The sequence below is a fragment of the Maylandia zebra genome, linkage group LG11 (assembly GCF_041146795.1).
Source record: "Maylandia zebra isolate NMK-2024a linkage group LG11, Mzebra_GT3a, whole genome shotgun sequence".
NCBI lineage: Eukaryota > Metazoa > Chordata > Actinopteri > Cichliformes > Cichlidae > Maylandia > Maylandia zebra.
The window spans coordinates 16075754-16101515 of NC_135177.1; the positions used below are offsets into that span (position 1 = coordinate 16075754).

Sequence of the window (25762 nt, forward strand, 5' to 3'; positions counted from 1 at the left end):
ATATGTCAGTGGAGATGAGCACAATTGCCCCCCTTTAAAGAGATCATTCCAGATATTTGTGTAAATGTATTTACAACACATAAGGTCAGAAGCATCATAGTTTTGATTCAGATTTTGCATTGAGTTTCCCAGGCCTTATCTTGTCTGTCTCTTTGCATTAGTAGCAAACAGAAGAAAATTATCATAATGGCGAAAGACTCCAGTGTTATCCCAAACATCAGAATCAGACAGCTAATGATGATCAGAACAAATAAACTTATCAACAAAGGAAGGAGATGTGTGTTTGGTTAATGATTTCTCTGTTGTAACAATGCTTCTTAGCAAACAGTTCTACACTGTTGGAAAACCTGTTTATTTCCTTAAATGGTGCCACATTTGTAAGTACAATGAATTTGTGGGTTTTGTCCGTTAAAAACTTGACAAATCTTCTCTGTCATTGCTAAACAGCTTATTCTGTTGTTGACGACAATCAGGTGATTAGCATCTGATTAGCAACACCTGTGAGTATGGATCCTGCCACAGTATCAGTTGGTGTTTGTTCTGATAAGTGTTGGTTCTGAGCATATTGTGTTTGATATGGTCTACACCATGGGGCAACTTCAAGCCAGTGTTTCACAAAACCAAGTTTCAGCATTTTCTGGTACCATCTTGAGACTGAAGGCCACGTTCCATTTAACAGGAGATGTCAGAGACAGACGGACCAGACGATCTGGAACAGACTGCACACAGTCAATCTCCAGGCTCATAGGCCTGCCAGGAGACCTGCCATGACTGTCCTTCACTGTTAGGTCCATTTGTGGTGGACCTTGTGAAACTTGAGCTTGTGGAGGAATGTTATGTTCAGTGATGAGTCCTAATTCTGTTTACAGCGGTTGGATAATCAGGTAGTATGGAGAAGATCCGGAGAACGCTATGCTGATTGCTGCACTGATAGGGTAACAGCTTTTCGTTAGGCAGCGTGATGATGTGGAGCAGCATCTCCCTCACTAAAAAAAAAAACAAGGCTTATCATCACTGGAGATGATCTCAATGCCGCGAGATGAGATTCTACAATCAGTGTCAGTCCCATATCTCCACAGTCTGTAAACAAACTCTGTCCTCCAGGATGACAATGCTTACCCCCACAGATTGGGGTTTATCAGAGACTACCTCCAGAATTTTGGAGTGCCCGCCTGCAGTCCTGACCTCAACCTTATTGAACACTTTTGACCAAACACAAATTCCTTTGTTTTGTGCTTAGTTTGTTTAGTCTCGGCTGTCTGGCTTCCATATACATTGATAAACTATGCTAATGGTAGTTACTGTTCTGAAAATACTGAATATTGCCCCCTTAGTCTTGTTGATTTAATGATTTATTGATAGTAACTATTGCAATGGCAGGTCTCTGTAAGGTCACAAGTGTTGTTCGCAGGATCCTATATGCTTCAGTTCAAAATAGATCCTAATAAAAACCTGCCCATATCTGTGCTCCCTTTAAATCATTAAAAAAAAAATCTTTTTTTAATTTAGAATTTACCACAAACAAAAATATACATTTTTTTTTTGATAAGGAACATAAAGTAAGACACAACCTATAAAAACACAAGTAAACAAACAGGTGTACCATCTAGTTAACACACACACACACACATACATACATATATATCTATCTATCTAGCTATATAGCAGTTCAAAAATATGACATACAGGATTACAGAGGTTCAAACAAATTCGGGTCGCCTTGACAAAATGTAATGTTTCCATTTGTCCCAAATCTCAACAAACGTGTCATACTGAAATCTGTGAGAGAAGGTAATTTTTTTACATTTTAAACAACCCATAGACCGTCTCGTGCCAGTCATTTAGTGATGGAATTTTCACACTTAGCCATTTCTGAGTGATAGTCTTTCGGGCAGCCAGACTCAAAATGCCATATAACAGCTTGGTCACTTTATCCACATTTACTGAGTATAAAAATCCGTATTGCTTAACTGGTATTGATCTTTTACTGATTGGAAGTCCCTAAGAGTTCCCTTATCATAAAACATACAGTATGCCGTTAAGCCTTGTCCTACCCAGTTTTTATATCTCGCATCTATTTTATTGGGTAAAAAATCAAGATCATAAGAGCACCATCTTAAGATCCTGGTCTCTTCATTCCAATCATTCTTGTTAAGAAATTGTAACCAAAGCTTTAAAGGCAAGTTAATCCATTGGTTTCCTTGATTAATTTGTTTTTTAATAAGTGTCACATCCCCTAAGTTTGCCTGAATTGGAAAATCTCTTGAGGCAACTATTTCTATTTCTTTCCATCTTGCTTGGTAGTCTACATTGCACCAACACACTAGGGTCCTCAGTTGAGCTGAAACATAGTAATCTTTCAAACATGGGAACCCCAACCCCCCTTTATCTTTATAGCCAGCTAGTTTGGTACTTGATTCATGATCTTTTCCCCTGTCATATGAACCTGGAAATTATTTTGTCCCACTCCTGAAATTGTTAAGTTCCATCTTTTAATAGCCTCATTTATTTTATAGCACAAAGGTTTCAAATTTGCATGATATATTTTTGAGAGATCTTTAGGGATACTTACTCCAAGATACTTAATTTGCTCCAAATCCCAATTCAAGTTAGCTTTGGACTTAATTTCCTGATTTGACTTATAATTAAAAGTTAAAATCTGAGTCTTCGATATATTACGTTTATAACCTGATATTGAGCTAAAGGTCTCCAGAAGTGATAACAGCTTGGGGAAGGTAACATTTGACCCTTTAAATCATTTTAAATCACATTTATAGCAGGGCGGTGAACAAAACGTTAGGACACTGAAACTGCTTCAGCTACATTAAAGTGCTACTATTACTTTCCCTCCTGTTTCATGTCGAGCTGCTCTTTGTGGAGTAGGCCTGTGAGGGCAACAATGGTAGTTGATTTTAAACGCGCATACGCTCAGCTGTTCTGTTTACCATCTTTAAATAAAGCATCACTGTCCACCGAGCTTCAGTGTCTTCTTGTTCCAGCAGAGGTCCTCCGTGATACAAGACAAACTCCTGCTTAGAGGTGGCACGCTGGCATCTTAGTCACTGTGCTGTGTTTCCATTTAGAATCCACTTTAAAACGACTGGAATTAGCTGATGAAAATCCAAATAAATGAGGTAAGACAAAAACATTAACAGTCGAGTTATTTCACCGCGCTCAAAGTTTTATTTTTATGTCTGTCACTCTGATTTCAGCACATTTGCCAGTCAGCGGCGTGACAAAAACACTGTTTTATGTATGTGTGTGTTTGCAGAATCTGTAAACGTTACGGCATGAATGGCATTTAAAGCGCCAGCGTCGTATTTCAATCGGCCTCAGTTTCAGCACCATGGAGAGCCAACAGGCCCCGACAGCAAGTCAGCAGACAGTGTTTACCTTCATGTACATATTCGAGAAAGAAAAAAAAACAACCTTCTGTATGTGTACAGCAGATGACATTTTTATATCTGGTATTTAAACGGTTCTAACTTGTATCCGTTGGGATGGTTTTAAGGAATGCCGCAAATCCGTGCAGGGAATGTAAAATCTTAGATGATATGGTTTCGATCAATGTTAAATCCTGTTAAATCTAGTTTTGCAGTGTCGGGGGGACGTGGTATTATAATATAGCATACTATTGCATCATGTGCATTTCTAAGAATAATGTATAGACTAAAGTGTATGTAAAATTGAAACGTGGACAGCACGCAGTGTACTGCTGTACAAAGTCCATATCGCTACACGGTGGGGGGGCTTCGGTGGTTAAGTAACGCCCCGCTCGTTATGTAACACACTTGGGATGGCGGGCACTTTATTGCGCGCGCACAGTCAGTGGTCTCACTTCTTGCCCAATCGCGTGCGTCGTCAGTCTGCACTCAGCTCTCATCCGCACAACATCCACACAGCAGCGCGCAGGCTGGCACCACCAGCAGAGGAACGACCCTTTGTGCTTCACCCAAACTGACGCGCATCCTTCTGAGAGACATCACCGTTTAACGTCACCGTCCACCATCCAGGCAGGTGTTGTTGTGTTTTGATCCTCTTATTGAAAACCATGTCGCATCAAATGCGTGTTAGCCTCTAAAAATCTTCCCTTAAAACTATTTTAGGAATGGCGGCAGGTGGGGAGGGGTGGAGCTGTTTACAAGTTCAGGAGCGAGTCTTCTTTAGATTTTTTTCTCCAATCATGATATTTTTGCCTATGCGCATAAATATGACATGTTGGATGAAATCTGTCCACCCCATGCTTGAAGTTGTTTACAGCCAGAGACGTCCTGTAGCTGACTCCGCACATCGTTATCACGGAGACATGTCAGCGCCTAAGGTAAACATTCCCAGAAACTGCGGGGGCGCCACATGAAACAAAACAAAAATCCCACGGCTGGATGCGATAGGATAAAAATGTAAATCGAGCAACTATTAAATGGTTATATGAAAAGAACCGCTTTATTTGTTTATTATCTAAATAGGCTTTATAGTACTCGGTTTAAAAAAAGAAAAGGAAAAATGGATTTTGAAGGGAGCTGTGGTAAACAAAGGGAGGCATGTAAACACATGGTGCGCTGTCCGAGGGTTTATTAATGATGGTTTAAATGGCTGCTCAAATTCTCTTTTATTTTGGGTGTGTTGACAGCACTGGAAAGACATGCAAACGAAAATGATCGCCACTATATGGAGAATAATTCTGTTGACTGTGGTTTTCTTTTGCATAAACACATCTTCTGTACTGGCTGGAAGCTATTTTACCAAAAGTCACTTTTAGTTTCAGAATGCTTCATGCTGAAAGTGAAAGTCACTTCCCAGCACTGACATCATGCATTTATGATGCAGTCTGTTTAAGGGTTGGTGGGCTTAAAATAAAAGTGGCAGGTATAACATGTGACTCAGCAGAGAGATTGAAATCATTCAATTGAATCTTTCCTTTTTTTTATTTCAGCAAAGGGAGGGGGAACAAGAGTCAACACCAGCTGGTTTTCACAGAAATCAAGCAATTTTAATGCCTCAGTAATAAACACAGCAAATGTACCGACTGCATTATGACGTTAATGTCAAAGTGGAATGAGAAGCTTCGCATTAGTTCATGTGTGTCACCACCATTATGAAAAAACACATACTCTGGGATGGATTAAGGGAATTATTATTGACGCCCACTCCATGCTGTTTTAAAACAACACCATCTGGATGAGGGGAGTAGCTCCAGTGGAGGCTTAAAGACTTGTTTACTTGTATCCCACTGACAGTTCTTATAAAACATCCTTTCCCAGTTCATCTTCTTACTAAATCAGCAACCTCCCATGAAGTTTGTTTGGAATACAGTTTTTTAAATTATTATTTATTTATTTTTGGATTGATTATTGTTCATATATGCAGGCAATTTGGCTGTTTGTTGCTTAAAGGGAGTCTTTGCACCTTAGGCAGTTCTTAGCCTCTTACTCAGCAGGTAGCCAATCAACTTTGTCTAGAGACAAGTAAAGGATCGAATGTATGGGTGCGAGTGGAAAGACTTGGCCGCAGTCAAATCATCAAATATGGGTATACCACAGATGGATGGGCAGGAATCAGTGTCAACACAATGTAACACAATACTACAAAACCAAGGTGCGTACAGTTCAAATAAAAACAACCTCAAGCAAAGCTAAGTAGAAAAAAGGAACCAGCAAATCTCTTTAGTTCATTTAACCAGGTAGTTTCAGTGCATAGGCTTATTCTGACTGAGACGTTTGACAGGAGCTATATATTTACAATGAAAGTCATTATAGCCAATCGTAAAGCTAAAACACCCAGCATCATCAGCAGACTGTCAGAATCCACTGAGACCACTCTTTTTCCAGCCAATTGTTATTAAGACACTACATTCAAAACTGAAAACCTCAGCCTCTGAGAGATACTAGAAAGGAAGTCAAAAGATCAATAAAGTCAGGTCGAGTCAGGGAACCATGGATGCCTTTGCTTTGCATAACGTCAGTCCATTCGGTGGCATCACCTCCAAAATTTGTCATCCTGGTAGCGGTGCTTCCTAATAGTTGTTTAGACACCACATTTCAGTCAGCACCAAAACTGTCAGACAGGCTGACACCACCATCCACATTTCCTCTTGACCACACCCTTTTTGATTGAAAAATCACACATCTCATCTTCTCTGCTCAGCTCTTGTTTCAGTTTATCCACATCCAGGTTTGTCTTTTAGTTGTTTGTTTTACCTTTAAAACCCATTAATGAGAGCCACAGTTAAAAGAAAATCCATTAAAAATATAAAAATATAAATATTCATTGATCTCATCAAATCAGTGGCACGATGCTCCGTAAACACGCTGGCTAGAGTACACAATGTTCATTCAGTCTGAGGAAAGCATCGAGCAGCTGAATGGTACCTCCCCTTCAACACTTCCAGATATTTCATCAGCGAAGGGCTGAGTAGGATGAGCAGCAGAAGCCTTCACTCTGTGCACATTCATACATAACTGGTTCCTTCTAGCTCGACTCTTTCGCACAGCTTATCCCCTTCAGTTGCTATGACTGTTGCTAGGGCACGGCAGCAGTCGCCCGGCCCTGCTTGGTGCCTATAATCTGATTCTGCCATGCTATTGCACCGGGCTTTTGTGTATTACTACAGCGAAGGACGAAATTGTGGATGCCTGAAAACCAAAAGAATAAAAGTGTAAGATAAAGTAGTGCAGTACAATTCAGAACACGTCAGTCTATTTTTGAAGAAGATGAAAGTGGAGTTTGAGTCCTGAGACTCTGTGTTCTAATTTTGCAGTTCAGTTTGGTCCTTTGTGGGTTGGAAAGGAGGATTTTGCACACTTCTGGGCTACTCATTAATGGATAATAGGTCGTATTGGGTCCTTAGTTTTGCAAAGGCAGGTGATCGAAGTACTTTTCTTTTTAATGTAGGAGGGGGGAAGGTGAGATCAGAGCCAAAGGATGCGACAGCAGCACACAGGCCCTGGGGTCAATGACATAATTCCCAATGCCACCCCCAAAAAAGAATCTGTATGTACTTATGCAACTGACCCCCTTACTCGAGGGTGCTGAGAGGCAATCAACAGGCAAGAGGAACTAAAGTAATTTTGTAAAGTTTATTCAAGTGTGAGAGAAGATCTGCATTATTTAGCTATGGAGCATCAATAAAAAATGCTTCTCTCTTGTTTAAATGTGCATGTACAAAAAAAAGTTCAGCGTTAGACCAGAGTTCCCTCTGCTTTGGCTTCTATTTCAAACCCTTTTATAGAAAAAGAAGCTACAGCATCGCTCCAGCATCCATTAGATTTCATTGATTGAAGCACTTTGTGGCATTTGGCAGGCAGCCCTTCACTTTTTGCACAGACAGCTGATAAGCAGAGTTAGCATGGCCTCATCTACTGTATTACTGTGCTTTATATCTGTCATTTTAATCTGGGATAACTTTGATGAATAAGCTGAACATGAAGAGATTGCTCTTTGTATCTGCATCTGCACAAAGACCGAACTGTTCCAAAACCACAAGCAAACTGAGTTAAAGGTCCAGTGTGTAGAATTTAGAGGTATTATCACGTCCAACTACAGATGTAAGTACGTTTAGAACGAGCCCTTTATAGGCAGCACATCTTATAATATTTCTGCCATGCTGCTGAGCAGAACAAGCAAACCGAATATGGTTTCTAGAAAGGACATTTCACATTTAGACTGAATCAACACGCTTATGAGCTCTCCATCATGCTTGGAAATGAAAGGATTAATTTTGTTCCATTTTACAATGTGATGCCATTAAATCTCACACAGTGTTCCTTTAATTGATTTAAAATTCATTTCTGCCATATGTTTTTTGTTTGTTTTTTTGTCCAGGGTTAGGGTTAAAACTTAGATTTTCTGAACTTTTGATTAGCATCATTATGTAATAGTTTTCCTGCAAAGGTAAAGACATTTCAGCCCATGCTCTTCATGTCTTTATTGCTCATTGGCAAACTTCAGCATGCTAAGACAGTAAAGAGAAATGCCAAACCTCTGTACGTTAACATCAGCATGCTTGTACAATGAAGCTCTGCAACTATTAAGAGTCTTACATAGATGTAGACTCATAATTATTTTTACATAATCTCCTTTCATTTGGATTTTCTCTGTAATTCCTTGGCTTCATTTGATTGTTTATAGGCCGACTGATCCTGATATGAAAAGGTAGCCCACTGTTTATTTTTAGCATTTTTTTTTATTTATTTCCTGTGTTGTGCCAAGTCCGCCTTCAGGCTTCTAGTGCCAGCTGTACCAGACGGCATTTGTCTGTGTGTGTGTGTGGGGGGGGGGGGATTCAGTGGTGTAACAGGGTTCAGATAGAGGGCTTTTGTTTATTATGAGTTTGACTTCCACATCAAAATTCTTATCTATATATGGTCCACAGGAATGTGACTTACCTGTTTATCTTTTTTTCTTCTTTCACACTGATCAGAGGAGAAAGCGTGAGGCACGATGGGACCATTCCAAGAATATGAGGTGAGTCTTAACTGAATGCAAAATACTCTTTTTTACCCATAAAAACAAAGATAAAACAAAAATATCTGCAACCTTGCAGTTATTATCATAAGATAATTAATGATAAATATGACCTGAACTAAATCGTTTGGTAATTCAAGAGAAAAAAAAAAAGAAAATCATAGTTATCATACATGCACTACATCAGTGCCTCCTGCTCTGATAAACAGGAAAACAAATCACCACAGAAAGGGAGCCCCCGCAGCCGCATCCCACGTCTGGTCCTCCATCCTTTCCGACCAAAAGACAAGGGATCGCCTCTGTCTGATTCCCCTTTCTCAGAGGAGGAGGGCAGGGAGTGTGACATCAGCTCCGAGCACTCCAAGAGGACCATCAGCACCAACAGTTTTTGTTCTGGTAAGAAGCTCAGCTCCAGGGCAAGGGCAGGACATGCCTAATATGAAATGAACGTGACTGGTGGTCAGCTGAAAAATCTTATGACAATACTACAATGCAAACATTTTTAAAAATTTAAGCAAAGGTTATGCACGCTCAAAAAGAAAAAGCATCTTTATTTGGTTTTCTCCCAAACTAGCCTCTATTAAGAAACAGAGCAAAAAATGCAAAGAGTGAATGTGTGTAACCACAGAAACTACTTGACAGCTACTTTCTGGTGGTGATGAGCCATTGTAAAAGCTGTTGTGCTATCTGCCAGAGAGCAAACTTAGGTTGCGATTGACTGCCTGCCCTGCGCTGCCCATTCTTGGCTATTACTGTCTGTGTGCCTGTCTACAATAGATGACACCGGCTGCCCCACTAGTCAGTCTGTGTCCCCCTCCAAAACCCCGTCAGGCTCAGAGCAGAGTGCCCACGGATCGCCGATACTCCCAGAGCGCAAGACCAAAGTGAAGAGGGTGAGGGTGATGGCCGAGTGGAGCGGTGAAGCACGGAGCGCGCCGAGGCACAAGAGGGAGCTGAGGTCGGCCATGAAAGCCAGAGGTACAAAAAAAGAGTACTGAGAAAAATACAAAAACAAAATTTCAGATAAAGCAAGAAATCTCAAAATCTTCAGCTTAGCCCTGCTGTATTATCATCTGATCCTAAGGTTTGATTCTGTTACCACTCATGAGTTTTGTTTTGTTTCTACTCACAGACTTCTGTAGTGCAGCATGGTTATCACATAACAATTTCCCACTCTGGGATGCAGCTGCTTACTAAAAAGAAAATTGTGAATGGGAGAAGAGCCATTTGTGTATCTGTGCATTTTTTTAAATCAGAAAATTAATTTTTTTCTCTTATAATCTGAGGCAAAGGGGGGAAATGCTTGATTAATAATCAGACTGAACAAGGGGCACTGATTGGTGGGGAGAAATGTTTGGGAGCTTAACCAATTAGGCTGATTAGCAGGAGGTCAGCTCACTGAAGGTGCACAGACTCTTAGTTGACTCACAAAGTGGTGGAGGATCACTGAGATTTGAGCAGTTTTAATTGCTGTTGTCACTGGAAACAGTAATATGGTTTTGTTTAATGGAAAAAGACACTACTCAGGTATGACTCTGATTTCAGTTTTGAATCACTGAAACTCTAAAATGATGACCTGCTTTTGTTCTGCTTACATCTCTGTGCCCGGGCCTCAAGCCTTTGTCCTGCTGCAACAGGACAACAGCAGAGAGAGATTGCATAAGGCTGGATAGCATTGGCTAATTGTGACGTTCCAGTGATATTTATGATGATATGGTTCATTTTTGGCTAAGCATTAGTATAGATTGCTCATAAATCTTATTGGAAATCCTGTTTAGAGATATAAACACCATAATCCTGCAGTGGTTGCTGAATGAAGGATTGTTTGTGATTTTTTTTTTTTTTAAAAAAAGAATATGGTTTTCTAATGCACAACAAAACTCAATCTAAAGCGGTTTTGGTTTCTAATGTGGCACGTTGGGAAAATGAATTGCTCTCATGCATTAAACTCAAATTAACTTGGGCTGTGGTTTAAAGGCAGGAGCTATATGTCTAGCTGGTAACTTTTGGCTTCTTTTAGCAGGAATTTTAAGTAGGATTCTTTTTTTTAATTTTTATATTGACCCTCATTAAATTATGTAGAACCCAGAGTGTTGCTGGAGAAGTATAGCGGTGATCAAAAGTTGCACTGCGTCTTTGTGGATCCAGAGGAAGTATATAATGGTGTACCAAGAGAGGAACTGTGTGACTGCATGAGGAAGTCAGGAGTGGCAGAAAAATATGTAAGAAGACAGAGAGACAGTGGTGAGTTGTGTCGTAGGAGTGACAGATGAGTTCAAGGCAAGGATGGGATTGAGTCAGGATTTGGCTCTGAGCCCCTTCTTGTTTGCACTGGTGAGGGATGGGTTGACAGATGAGGTCAGGCAGGAGTCTCCATGGACTCTGATGATTGGAGACAACACTGTGCCACGTAGTGAGAGTAGGGAGCAGGTTTGAAGAGAGTCTGGAGAAAAAAGGAATAAAAGTCAGTAGAAGAAAGACGGACTACATGCGTGTGAATGAGAGGGAGGTGGGTGAAACGGCCAAGATGCAAGGAGCAGAGGGAGTAAAGGTGGATGAAGTTAAATACCTGGGGTCAACGAGCCAAAGCAATGGATGGTGCACAGGAGAGGTGAAGAAGAGTGTGGGTGGAGATGAGTGTTTGGGATAATATGTGACAGAATCATGCAGCAACAGTGAAAGGGAAGGTTTACCAGATTGTAATGAGACTTACTATTATGTATGGATTGCAGAGCTGGACATGTTAAGATTTTCTCAGTGGGGGTGACCAGAATGGATAAGATTAGAAAGGAGTATGTCAGAGGGGCAGCTTGGGTCATGCAGTTTGGAGACAAAGAAAGAGAGACAAGGCTGAGATAGTTTGGGCATACGTAGAGGGGGGATAGTGGATATATTGGACAGAGGGTGTCGAAGATGCAGCAGCCCGGTGGACATGGAGAGGGTTGGTGTGACAGGAAGATGCAAGGGATAAGCTGAGATGGAAGCGGATGATCTGCTGTGCTGACCTCTACAGGGAGCGGCCAAAAAAAGGAGACATAATTTTGTAGAACCCACATTTTTACACTTGCAGGAATCAGTCAGTGTTTCTGCATCACTAAAGATGACTGTTCAACAGTTTGTTTTATCCTGTTGGGACATTGTGCTTTTTTTCCTTCCTTCAGGTAGTGAGGCAGACTTCAGCTCTTCCAGCAGCACAGGCAGCCTAAAGACCAGGGAGGTTCTCAGTTCCAATTCAGTTGGAAAGAAAGCTCCTTCACGCAGGTATGAGGTTTAATATGTGCATCATAAATCACTAACAGATTTGAACTTAAGTTTTCAAGACATGCATTATCCAGCAAGACTGCAGTGTGCATATACACACTTAAAAAAAAAAAAATTATTAATGAACACCCATATTTATTTGTTCTCATTAATTTTTATTTTTTTCTTTCATCTTAAGTCGCAGCACTCACATCAGGCCACTTCCGGTGTTCAAACCAGCCGGGAACCCAGCAGCCAACAGAGATGCAGAACTCTACGCTCCCTACCGAACTCCTCCAAGAGCTGCCTCCTCAACCAACAGCAGCAGCTGCACCTCCAGCCCCACTTCTAGGTAATAAATATAGATTTCATGCTTATTTGCCGTTTTCTCTTTATTTCCTGTTAAATGTGTTTGAAGTGTAACCTTTTTTGTAAGAGAAGCAGGTACATTTTGGAGACTGTAGAGGTTTAGGCTGTGGCTCGGGCCATGTGCAGTGACCACTAGTGAGTGGGTGGCTGGATTAGGCTCAGACAGTTATCATTTCCTCTCTTGCAGCTGGCTAGGATTATATTGGTCATGATGTGGCTGTAGCTGGGATTAATGGGGATTTAATATAGCAAATGTCTGAATATGGTACCCAGACAGTGACCTTTCTGACTGGGTCTCATCTGCAACTAGAGCGAAAGCAGTTTGCTTTGGCAAAGAGAACAGGGTCATAAAATTTTTCATACAACAGAATACAGTTGCCTGAGTCTTAAATATTGCTAAAACTGAATTTCTAACATGGTGCTTAAGGCAGCAGATTATTTGAAAGGCTCCGCTAGTTTGCATCTCAGCCCTGCATAAGCCTTCACTTTAAAAATCCACTCTCAGGAGCAGTCCAAACGATAGACACTCAACCCTTTTAGTTTCTGTGCAGACACAGAATCTGCCCTGTTTTCCATGCTCACAGCTTCCATAAGTGCATCATAATCCTCCAGTCCTGTCACTCCAAGACGTGCGGTTTGTCAGCATTCCTCTGCCTGGCTAAGTGTCATGTGACATTGCTTCCCCCTCACATGCTGCTTTCTCCAGGGCTGTATCTATTTCTGGCAGGGATGCAGCATATTTGCATCAAAGCCTAGAGTAACCCAGGTTGCTAGGATATCGTGCTGGTGAAAGAGAGCGTCTTAAATGCTGCTTTGCATATCATCCAAATCCGCTAGCTTTTTTGGGGGGGTGACAGGAATCCTTTTATTAGTTTTCTCTGAGCATGATGACACACCTATTTGAGGACATGTAGGGGACATTTGCCAAGGCTTTTTCCACTAAGGTGATTTCTTTGCTAGCTAACGCTGCTTGTATTCAGCATTTTAGGATTTTAAGTCTGTTGCCTGCATGTCAGTAATCCTGTGTCAGACAGTAATTCCAGGCTTCAGGGAGCATCTGCCCTGACAGCACTCTGAATCCGACTAATTACATTCTGTGGGGAGAATTTAGCTGAAGTTTTAAATTGGTTTGTTTTCTGCAGCTGTTTAAAAATGTCTGCTTGATGAATGACAGATAATCACTTTCTGAGGTGTAAACATCCACCGGCAACCTCATTTCCCTTTCTCCCTCTCTTTGTCTGCCCAACAGAAGGGCAGGTCTGGGCTGCTACCATTCATGTGGTGACAACCATGGAATCAGGCCTCCGAACCCTGAGCAGTACCTCACCCCTCTGCAGCAGAAGGAAGTGGCCATCAGACACCTGAAGACCAAACTGCTGGAGTCTGAGAACAGAGTCCATGACAGGTTGGCAGCCTCATGTCCAGCTGTTCAGTTTTAAGACAGGATGACAGCAAAAATGTACTGCTGTGCTGATGTAATGCTTGCATGCTGCAGTTCTGCTCCTCAGTAACATCTTGTGAAGTCTAAACCCCCTGGAAAAGGAGTGTTGCATGAGACTGCGCATAGCAAAGCATATTTTTAAAGTGTTTCTTTATTCGTATGCTGCGCTTAACAGTGATGGATTAAATAATGTCCTTGTCATTCATTAAATATGGGACTGTGGTTTAGCATGAAGACTCAAAAAGGAGCATCTGGGCAAATGGCAAAATATGCCATTTTTATTTTGGATGAAAATTTGAGTTATTTATTTTACTTTACTACAATTTCTTTGAATGTGTACTAAGACAAAAAGGAGGCATAGTAAGAAATCAATAGGAATGGCATTGCTGGGGCTAGATGGATTAATAGATGGGGCGACCGTGGCTCAGGGGGTTGGGAAGCTCATCTGTAACCAAAAGGTTGCCGGTTCGATCGTTGTGTCCTTGGGCAAGACACTTGTCTCCTCTGGCCTACTGGTGTTGGCCAGTGGGGCCGATGGCGCCTCGCTTCGATATGGCAGCCTCGCTTCTGTCAGTCTGCCCCAGGGCAGCTGTGGCTACAACTGTAGCTTGCCTCCACCAGTGTGTGAATGTGAGAGTGAATGAATAGTGGAATTGTAAAGCGCTTTGGGTGCCTTGAAAAGCGCTATATAAATGCAATCCATTATTAAAAGTGTGGTAGCTAGGTTACACCAGCCATTCGTAGGTGGCCCACTTAAAAACCCGGGAATCCCATGGTGCCCACTCAATTTTAAATTTTCACTCTAATCAAAATACAAGACAAAAGTTTCTTAAATTTTATTCAAAAACCATAAACAACACAGGTTGTTGGCTTTAAATTGATAATGCTACCCAGTCATATGTCAAGTGTTAAGGCCCATGTGTGGCCCACCTGCCACTTCGACACAAAATTCAAGACATGAGCAGTAATTTTAGGTCAGAGTAATATTGCAAACTAATGACCTCCTATTTGATTACGTTTTTTTTTTTTTTTACATAAATGTGTAACTGTACATACTTTCATACATTTCAAACTGAATAGTTATTCACTCCCCCCTTTGAATTCAGGCCATGAACCTTCACAGACATTTGTATTAAAGTGGCAGAAAACACAAAGTTACAAACTCAATAAGTGCAGTGTTTTTGTTTTGTTTTTTGTTTAAAAAAAAAAAAAAAACTCCCGGCATTTGTAAGTGGCCTAGGACTTCTGTCCATATGGTGTATTTCTCTCTTCTAACAGTAAATGTCTAGCCACCTAAACCCACACACAGTGGGTTGTCACAGCCATCCCCCAGAACATCCAGTCTTTAGCTAAACTATGTATAGCTTCAGACTTGGCATATAAGTGGCTTTTTTTTTTTTCCAAACTTTACAAATTACATGGTAAAGTTCACAAGTGTGTATTCAAAAACTGTTCCTTTAAGTTACTTGGATGTTTTCCTCCCTCTTTATTAGAGAGACAGAGATTGAGGAGCTTAAAGCCCAGCTTAGCAGAATGAGGGAGGACTGGATTGAAGAGGAGTGCCACCGGGTGGAGGCTCAGCTGTCCCTCAAAGAAGCACGCAAAGAGATCAAGCAGCTGCGTCAGGTGGTGGAAACCATGAAGAGCAGTCTGATGGAAAAAGATAAAGGAATTCAGAAATACTTCATTGACATCAACATCCAAAACAGGAAGTTGGAGTCCCTGCTGCAAAGCATGGAGCTCGCCCAGAGTGGTGCCAACCTCCAAGATGAAAACACCCTGGACTTTATGTACGACAGCTCTGATGGCAGCGGGAAGAAGATGGTGGTGGATGAGGAAGGTGCAATGGAGCTGGGATACCAAGGAGCAGAGGCAATGGCAGACAGCGGGCTGCTGGCAAATGATGAGATGGCGAACAGAGCGGACATTTTGGAGAAGGTCTTCATGTCCACTGCAATGGACTTCAGTCAGGACTGTAGCAGCAAGCTGAGGGCCAGTGCAGAGTCTGGGCCCAGAGTGTCTGCGCTGTCAGGAGAGAGACAGTCAACCGATTCATCCACTGGAACCCAGCCCACTCTACCAGATATGGTTGCCACCTCAGGCACACTTCCACATGAGGACAAAGAAGTCCAGGCCGACATCATGCCCATGCCTCCAGACCTGCAGGCTCTGCTCTTTCAGCTTCTAAAGTTCCATGGGGTTGCAGCAGGAGATGCAGCTCTATCAGCCCCAGTTAGTCTTCTAGGGTTCCCAAACCTACCTGGCTCCATTTGCACCACCACCAAACAGCCTGACTCAACACCTTCCCAACCCAGCACATTTACAGAGAGCCCCGACACCTCCGCCGATTCCGGCACATGTTGCTCAGAGCCTTCCGAGAACAGACGATTCATGGAGGAGCTGGACTTTACTGTCGGCGAGGAGGATTCTCATCTGTCATCAGGACTGGATGTGGTCGGCAAGCGTTACTGGAGCAACAGCTTCCTCGTGGATCTGGTGGCAGTAGCGGCACCAGTATTGCCTACAGTGGCTTGGCTGTACTCACGGCATGGCTTGGACGGAAGCACTCCGGTGTACAACATTGCTGCCCTGATTAGGGGCTGCTGCATCATGGGATTGCACTCTCTTCGTCACATCACTCATAGGCCTGATGCGTAATGGCTTCCAATCCGCATGCAAAACCCCTGACCTTGAACTAAAGCACTTAAGCATCTTTCCAAGAGTATTTGTGACATCGTTGAACACTTGATATCAATGCAGTCATTTTGGTTTGAGCACTGTTATTTTTTTGCACTGTAGTTACCAAGAGGTGACATGGAAGGGATTATTTATAACAAAGTTTATTTATGTATTTATTTATGATTTACATGTATAAGCAGATCATCTGGGTAGATGGTTGTGTGTTATCATAGTCCTGTGGTGTCCCTAGCTGTTTAAAGCAAAAGTTCTTTGTGTTAAGAGATTTTCAGGAGGTGAAAGACTGACTGCTGCTTTCTGTTTGATGGGTGGTGGGTTCTGGAATGTTTCCTTTCTTCATAAAGTAACCTTAAACCTTCAGCCAAAGCTTTAATGTAAGTTCACCGTTTTGTGAATTTTTATTTTATTTTTTTTTTCCTCCCCTCATTCTGGGTGTAGAGCTTTACTTGGTACTGCCTGTGTATTGTTCATAGAAGCTAATGCTTCAAAGCAACTGACACTTGTAATGTGCCTGAGCAATGTGCAATACTGGTAGTAACATCAATGTCCTTGCATCTTTATTATTAAAGCATGATAATTCTGGCTATGTTGTAGTGTTTTGTTTATTTGTTTTTTGTTTTTTTTGTTTTTTTACATTTGCTTTTGGGTTTATTAAAATTCATGGAAATCTTTTTCCAAGTTTGACTTGTGTAAGGGTCCTGTTTGAGACAAAAACAATGGGAGTTTTTTTTTTTTTTTTTTTCTTCCCATAAATAAACGGGGGTGGGGTATCTCATCAGAACCCAAGTTCCAGCAAGCAACATGCTCTCGTGATGGTTCATCTTACGTAAAAGCTTTCTCGACCTGTCTACAGATGTCCCCTGGGTTGTGGTTCTGACTGTGGAGTGCATTAGATCCACTTTACTGGGATCTCTCAGAAGCTGTTAAACCTGCCCTTACACCAGTAAAAACTGGGTCAGTGCAGCTCTGAGTCTGCTCACATAAGCCTTTAGTGATTGCATAATACCCATCACATTCAGTGAAAATTAAAGCAAAAAGCTGATTAAATCTACATGAGCTAACACTTACATCTTTGCTACAATGGGTCCATTTCCGCTCCAGCTGTAAGGAGAAATGCTATGTTGACATTGCATAACCATGACTCCTCGGTTCATAAGGCATCTGAATCATCAGATGCTGTAATCCTCATATCAGTGTAGGGATGCTAGATTAAATGAGTGGGCAAGCATTGGTTTGAGCATGAGTGCACGCCAGTTTTTTTTTTATAAAAGAACACTGGATGTGACTGCACCCACTTAGCTTATCCCCTTTCTGAAGACTGATGACTGCACTTTCCCTTTCTGAAAGTGGGTCAGTCTCTGAGAGGTTTGGCAGGCAGGCCGGCAGAGTCCCCAGGTAGATGGGACTGACATCATTATGATGGAGGTCAGATGTGTGATGACAATAGTCCGTCAGTACCTTCTACAGGCCAGTTTAGCATCAGACAGTTTTGATACTGGAATCTTCATGCATGCTGACGCTTGACTCTAATGCGTAAATGATTGATCATGAAAAGAAATGCTTTACAACATGGTAACCATCCTACATTAGCCTATTAGCCACATTGCTAACATTTATGGACTTGAGAAAGTATTATGATACAATAAATTCTCCACTTCTTTATTTCAATAGCTGGGCCCATGTCCTCATTTTAGGTTTGACAGCATTTTAGTAGGTAAAAATGAATGCTTTGACATGAATTGAGCTGCGGTTTGGGGAAGGCCTCGAAGGGGACTAGCAACGGCTCCCGGGCCTGGCAGATCTCCATGCACTAAATAGAAGTGAAGAAGTTAAAGAATTGAGAACAAGGAGGGTGGGGCACGTAAACGAGAATGAACAGCTTGCAGAACTGGGGGAACCTATATAGATGACAACCAGAACGAGTGTTTGGAGGCGTGGTCCTGCTCCTGAAATTCCGATACATAATCTCCAACTAAGTGCAATCGTTAACACAATCTTTAAGTTTGTGTCACTCCATCAAGGTTTTGTCGCATTTTCTCCCCTTATTCACTTCTGTAGTTTGCAGCATTTTTCATGAGGCTGGTTTGCAGGTAGGAGATTAAAAAATAGAAAGTTCTAGGTCAATTTTATTTTAACATGATGATGTCAAGGGAAGAGTCTATACATATTTCTGTTTTGCGGGAATGTAATGGCAATTCCACCAATAGCTTGACAAATTTCAATAAAAACCAGAGTGAGATATTGGTAAGGTTCATCCTCTGGGGACCATCACTGATGGTAACATTTTACAGAGCTCTTTCCAATAGAGTTTTATTTCACTGTAGAAACAAGATGTTTGCCAAGTGGCCGACACCTAAAAAACACTCATAGACAGTGAAAAAGCCTGAACATAAAGGTTGTATTCATGAAAAATTATTACCTTTCCCACAATGGTTGTTGGAGTTATTTTACTATTTACATATCAGGCGTAGCCAGATTGTCTTCAGTCGAAGATATGAATCAAAATTTATTAAAAACCCGTGTAGGTCTAATACAGCAGAGATACAATTTGTCAACTCTGGACTCATTACTTTATATTAGTCCTATGTTGTGCTCAACCACTGCTATTTTTACCATTAAGCATGTGTGAAAACAGGATTTTAATGATTAATTTCTGAAAAAAAGAAATCACGACGTGCAAAATTTAAAAAGGAAAACATGACATGCAGCCTTTCTCAGTGAAAATAACGGGGAAAGGGCATTTCCAAAGAAAATAAATCCACACCTGCTTTTAATTTCATTCTTGAATCTATTCATGCTCTAATTATTTTCATATTCATTTTATCATTGAAATTTTAACAGAAAATTTGTCAGTAAATCATTGAATAATATTAACCCAGATATGTCTTCTTTGACTTGCTTTGCACCATTTATCACAAGTCATGGATGAACACATGCTGTATCTGCACTTGCCAATGTTTCCATGACAACACTGACTGGGAATTTCATTACAATGATGCATAACAAGATGCTCAGTCAGAAGCACTTACTTAAAATGATGTGCTAGGAAACGTTTATCCATCAGCCTATTATTTGCCAAGATTACTGTATGAGTGTCCATTGTGATGATGACCCATGTATTTTAAGTACTGGGTCTCTGCAGACAATTCATCAACTATTTAACAGCAGAGTAAGATTTCCTCCCCCAAGATAAAAGGGGAAAAAAAAGACGCATCGATCACTGGAAATTCTCCTTCAATATTAAGGGCTGACAAAAATGAGTGAATGGCAGAGAGATGCAGTGAGATTACCATGGGAACCCACAGCTAACATCTGCATTGGCTACGTTCTAGTCTACCATCATGTATCCACACGCACTTTGAAAATTTCCAGCCTTCATTTTAATGCAGATTTCCAGCGAAATAAGGGCCATACAGCACAGGGAGATAATGTGAAATATAAAAGCATCATTCATTTAAAAAACAAAAAACAAAAGAAAAGAAACAGCGAACAGATCAGTTGTCAGACAAAGACATAAATATTTAAAAAAAAAAAAATCAAGCAAACCAAGGGATTTCACTGGTATTCAATGATGCATAAAATAAATTAGACGTCCTTGCCTTTTGAGGTTGTAAAAATTACAAAAAAAGAGAGAAATGTACTCCCTGTGTATGTTTCAACAGGTAGCACAAGTACCGGTTTATTTACAAATGTTCCTGGAAAATCCAAAATGGAAGATTTTCCAACAGATTTAATCATTATCTCAGAAAGCCACTTCTGACCTTTAACCTAAAATGATCTGGATGGTATTAACAAAATCTCCCTTAAATCTCCCTTAAAGACCAAAATGACCCTGCCACATGAAGAGTGAGAATACCCGCTGCCCTCAACATTGCCATGTTTTATGCCGCTGCAGATGGAAAACACACTAAAATGCTGCTGGTGGAAAAAAGGAGGAGGACAATCTGCTAACATGTGAGTAGTGTACAGTAAGAATCCTGGTAGGTTTGGTGACTTTAAAGACAGAGCTAGCATCTTTGCCCCTCCCCCACCCCCAATTGCTCAAAAGTGAGCCTCTTTAAAATGTTATGAGAGCTTGACGGCAATTTTCTGCTCCTTCTTCATCATTCTCTGGGCTTCTTTCTCCATCTTTTTCCTCTGCTGCTCCATGAAGCGCTTCTCTCTCTCAGCCATCTTCTGTTGTCTGTTTAAAAAACAAAAGCAAAACACAAAATTATAGTATAAAAAAAATAATAAAAATAATAGGTGACAGGAAGTGATGTCACACCAAAGCATGTCACCAAAAGCTAGGTCAGCTGAGAATGGGGGAAAACAAAACCCTGCTTTTTGTGCCACTGCTGACAAAGTATTATCAAACACTGCCATCTGGTGGCCATGAAATGAACATACACATTTAGAAAAGTGATGACTGCAAGAAGAAATATAATGGGCCCATTATTCTCGCTGTATTGATGTTGTGTGCAAACAGTGATGTCGCCACAGTTCGGTATCATTTTATACCAGCACTGAGGGTGCGAGTACCGGCTGGCGTATTCTACTCAATGATAGGTCATCACTCAGACAAATCTTCCACATCAGTGCAAGCATAGGAAGAGAAGTCAAAACCAGAAGCAAAGAAATAGTTTTTTTTTGTTTGGGGTTTCCCACAAAGTCATCTGTATCTGTATAATCTGTGAATACCTGAACATCTGTAGTGATCATCAAATAGCAGTACAAAAACAAAAAACTAACTAACAACAATAACCCCCTGCCCCTCCCAAAAGAACAAAACAAAAAAACCCAACATTGTACACTCGTGTTCTAACTACAAAGACGTGAGGTGCACAAACAACCGAAATGCCAAAGTGCAGCTTTCGGCAGCGGATGCGAGACCACTGTTGACGTGCAGTGCCGTTCACGAGGACAAGAGACGGCGAGCATAATGGGCTCACGAGACTTCTTTGAGTTGTGTGAGATAAAAACAAATGAAAAATTAAAATACTTTTATAGAGCTATGTTGTTGTTTGTTTTTTTAATCTGAACAAATAACACCATCTATTAGAGCAGGGGTGTCAAACTTATATGAGCTGTGGGCCACTGCTGGCACTGTCATCTCATTGGCAATCCACTTTAGTGTTCAAGTAGTACAAAAAACCCCAAACAAACAAGAAAACACCCAAAAATATTTCTGAAAATACAGTGGGTTTTTTTTTTTTCCTTTTAATATATTGTATAACAAGACAAAATTGCAAACGTGAACGCAATTCTTTTTCCTCACTCTTAACTAACTGAAGCCATTCATTGAACTACCACATAATGGTACTCTGGTACTCTCTTTCTGGCCACACGCGTGAAAGGTCTTCTGCTATAATTTTATTCATATTTAACAAAATAAAAATGCAGGCATAAGTGTACACATTAGTTTTTGACTGCTAGCGAAAATTTTTCTCTTTACAAATAACTCTCTTACTGAACTAACATATGTTTGTACTCTCTGCCCATATTGCCTTCATATTAGATAATTTTCTGCTTATAAAAGAACTTATTTTAACATTGCACTCAGCAACAAATAAATACTCCCCAACAAAAAAAGTAACTTCAAGGACCAAACTGTATTATATTTCTAAGTCAATATAAGGGCCGCAAACACCGGTGACGTGTGCCGCAAGTGGTGCCCGGGCCGCGAGTTTGAGACCCCTGTAATAGAGGATAAGCTAAAGGAAACTAGAGGAACTAAATATGAATTAACTGCTAATAACCAGCTATGTTAACAATCTATGTTTTTTACACCAAGATTAAGAAATTCTGTTGTAAGACTGGAAGCAAAGATTTCTTATTTTTCAGTTTAGACACCTCTGTCCTCACTGGTAGGAGGTGTGAGGAAGAGATGCAAGGGACCCATGTGTTTGCATAATAAAAGGTTTGATCACTCTTTTGTTTAACATAATTTCCCCCTAGTCTGCAAAAAATTACAATTAAAAATAAAATAAAAAATAAAAAACAGCATTTCACAGGAGGCATCTACTTGGGGTCATTTAGATGACAGCTAAGAAATCCAACTATAACCTGGTGTGCATTAACACAAGGATTGTGAATAATAATCTTTTACAACTGTGTTGTGTTGTAAAAAATGTTTTTCTGTGTAAATACAGACAGATTGTTGTATGTGGCCATGAAACCTGTTGTTGTGCATTCCTCAGTCTTTACTGCAATCAAATCTGGGTTCAATGACAATGTGTTGGAATTGTATATTAACATGGTTAATAACATAAAAAACACTCCTTGTTCCTGTTGTTGTGTCATAACTGGTTAGTTAAGGTAGCAAACTGGTATTTGCTGTATATAGAAGCAGATGAACTCTTGACCCATTTACCTGAGCACCTCCTCTGCCTCCCAGGCAGCATCAGACTCATCCTCCCAGGCATTTGTGTCCTCCTGCCAGGTGTCCATTTCACCCAGTTCAGCCTGTGGAAATTGACAGTTTGCAGTCTTATATACAGAGATAACACTATGATAACATTTTAGTCGGGAGCCTTTGATGTCTAATACATCATAAACGTCAGTTCACACAAGAGTGTTGCAAACTGCATCAAAATTTACTGAATCAGTGGAATAAGAGAAGGGGATTGGTGCATTCTTTTGAAGGCTTACTGAGTCATTCTGACATTTGGGTTTTCTAAGATTCAAGTCCTGCAGCTTTAATAATTTTTTTCACAAGCCTATTTACTGATAAAACAAGTTTTGCTTTCCTTTGATGGCCAACAACTTCTCCTGCATAATTATACAATTATTAGCATACAGAGTGTAAAACATAAACAGTCTTCCAACAATAGTGTAACTTACTGAGGGGGGAATGAAAGTCATCATATCCTGAGAGGCTGCCAACCTGCTGGAGAAGCCTGCTGAGCCATCAGGCACCAGATAGTTCAAAGGTTCCCTTTTCTTCAACACAATCTTCAATATGAAAACCAGAAAAAAAGAAGAGGAGCTTAGAGTCAAAGTAAAAGGAGTTAATGTTGAATCGCTGCTCAACTATTAATAGGAAGGACAAGCTGAGAATGGGAGATTTTCAAGCAATCACACTGTTACACTACAAAAATTGTATGTCTAGAAATGACAAACCCAACATTTTAAAAGCACTTTACTTCTGCACTCAAACAACTTCTAATCAGTGGCTGCAGGAATTATCAGGCTATGTATCAAAAGAAGACGTTTCAATCAAAAGCCATGGGTTTGGATCACAAGAAACATTTGATCGCATTCAAAGCATTAATAGCAAAACCTTTACTCTTTACTGTATCTGGATGCCTACAGAATATTTATGTCATGCTTCTTGGTTTAGACAACAGTTAAGAATTTGCTAAAAATAAACAAATAGATTTGCTAAAAACAAACAAATAGAGTTATATATTAGATGCCATTTCTTGTTATTACAGGAAATCAAAGCTAAAGTTTTAATATTGCAATGGAATACATAATTGAAACTCTGCACTGCGTGTCTCTTGTTTTACATCTGCCCATTTCTAAACTGAGTAAAAAACAAAGACTAAGATCGACACTGTTTGTGCAAATTACTTCTAGATGCTACTCTTAAGTTTCTAATAGAATATACATTTTATTAACAGCCCCTCGTAAGTAGCCTGACACCAGCTACAGTTATAATATTTTTCTTAGAATTTTCTGTGGCATGGATCCATTTAAAACAGTTGGAAAACAAATAGTACCCTTTCCCTTTGAAGCGGCAACTTTTTTCCGCATCTTCATTGTATTTTGTATCATGTTTGCTTAAGTCAAACACAATAGTCACGGCTTCTTTTTTTTTTGCTATTACAGTTTTTCCTCATTTACAAAAATAACCGCTTTTCCATCTCTGACATTGTAATGACACCTACGACTCTTCAGTTAAAAAAAGCCAACCACATAAACAAACTATAAATTCCATGACATAGAGTGGCCCTATTACACTTCACCTTATTTTCTGTCATATTTACACTGGTATAATTGTGTATACTCAGCAAACATTGTCAAAGTTCACCACAATTAAGGAGCTGAGCCTCACAGGTGAAGTTTACTTAATAAAAGACAAATTTAAAGGGGTTATACACTTTCATAGACACGGCACAAACTGCTTTGACTTGTTGCAGACATACCTTCTGTGTTTTTCTGATGGTGGGAGCCATGTCTTTGAAGTAGTCCGGCTCTTCATCTACATCGTTGGGTGGAGGGGAGACATTGCCGTTGCCACCTTCAATCTTAATACTTGTAGGAGCCTCTTCATCCCAAGAGCTCCATTCCTCAATCTCTGGCTGTGCAGACAAAAATAAACTAATAAAAACACAATAGTGCCTGAAAGTTATTTGTTTATGAAAACAAGAAAATTGTGTCTCCTGTATGGCAGCCTCTTCTCAAAGCAGTTGCTGATGACTGCTGCAGTACATGCCTGTTTTGGTACAGATGATGAAAAATCCACTGTTGTTGGGAGAGTTATTTGATCACCACTGAGTTTGCGGCCCCTTCCAGTCCTGTGTTACACAATGAAATTAAACTCTCCATTATTATAAAAAGCAGAAACTGCACATTACAGAACACCACAATCAAATCTCTTTACTGTGCATTGTGACAACCTTGCATCCAGCACATGCACAAAAAAGGATCTCTAGTTGTGGTGCTGATGCATGCAAAAATCGTGGTAAATGCTGTGAGTTGCTGTGAGTTTCATAAAGCTAGAACAATATTTTTTAAATCCATATCTCCTATTTTATTTTCAAAAATATCGTAGTAGTGTAAAGATAAAGGTCTCATACATGCTGTAATGGACAATGCATTTGTGCTTACCTGCATATTAACCTTTTAAAGAAAGAAAGAAAGCTGGCTAGGCATGTGCAGATCTTAAAAAGACGGAACTGAGAGATGGCCATGATGAAATTGAGCTGGTGGGAAAGAAAAGGAAAGATTTCTGCATCTGATTTTGCAAGTACGGACATGACTTGTATGCTCCACTTGCAGCAAAGCAGACGAATATTTACACAGGACTGCGCGAAAACAAAATCTGTAAGCGTTTATAAACGCTTAATCTCGAGAGCCGTGCCACGAGCACCTCACTGAAATACGAACCCGTATTTATTCACCATAGAATAAGACCGAGCTTAAGGCTAACGTTAACAATGCAAGTTCTTTACTCATGAAAACAACCGAGCTGTACCTACTAATAAAATATGCGTCTCTACAATCATAAAAAAGATACAAACTCACCTTATAAGATGCCAATAGACTGTATGAAAGGCAACTGCTTCCTTCTTGTGTGGCAGAAGAGACAAGTTCATTTATTTGCTAACCTCTGCTTGCTAGCTTAGCCCACAGGAAAACATATTTCTGAACCCTTTTAAACTATTCCTACGAAGACACATTGGCGGTGACAGTTTAATTCACTGTTATGTCAAAACAATAGCGGTATCAGCTCCGCAACCCAGTTTTGTTTCATGACAAAAGTCCTAAATTTGTGTCGTCTCTCGTCTCTGTCCCATGGCTGCCATCTTTGAACTGGGAGGAGCAGAAACACAGGAAGCCTGATTG

General features: G+C 40.4%; 2 protein-coding genes across 6 annotated transcripts; one reads left to right on the forward strand and one right to left on the reverse strand.

Annotated features, from left to right (window-relative positions):
* The first annotated feature begins 3083 nt into the window (after window positions 1–3083).
* On the forward strand, window positions 3084–16794 carry sybu (syntabulin (syntaxin-interacting)). 5 transcript variants are annotated; one of them, XM_004541659.5, is made up of 8 exons: window positions 3084–3134; window positions 8420–8463; window positions 8673–8859; window positions 9241–9441; window positions 11625–11724; window positions 11903–12055; window positions 13322–13477; window positions 15007–16794. In XM_004541659.5, the coding sequence occupies exons 2-8, from the start codon at window positions 8440–8442 to the stop codon at window positions 16169–16171; spliced, it is 1986 nt and encodes a 661-aa protein (XP_004541716.2). In that variant the 5' UTR covers window positions 3084–3134; window positions 8420–8439; the 3' UTR covers window positions 16172–16794. The 5 variants fall into 5 exon arrangements, with proteins under 5 accessions (XP_004541716.2, XP_004541715.2, XP_012771463.2 ...); XM_004541658.4 differs by lacking the exon at window positions 3084–3134 and adding an exon at window positions 3850–4017; XM_012916009.4 differs by lacking the exon at window positions 3084–3134 and adding an exon at window positions 3850–4013.
* A 2773-nt stretch (window positions 16795–19567) lies between these two features.
* Window positions 19568–25746, reverse strand: ebag9 (estrogen receptor binding site associated antigen 9). The gene is made up of 7 exons (XM_004541657.3): window positions 25442–25746; window positions 25025–25119; window positions 24630–24711; window positions 24340–24495; window positions 23033–23143; window positions 22563–22654; window positions 19568–20393 (listed from the first exon to the last, which is right to left on the reverse strand). The coding sequence occupies exons 2-7, from the start codon at window positions 25105–25107 to the stop codon at window positions 20276–20278; spliced, it is 642 nt and encodes a 213-aa protein (XP_004541714.1). The 5' UTR covers window positions 25108–25119; window positions 25442–25746; the 3' UTR covers window positions 19568–20275.
* Between the last annotated feature and the right edge of the window lie 16 nt (window positions 25747–25762).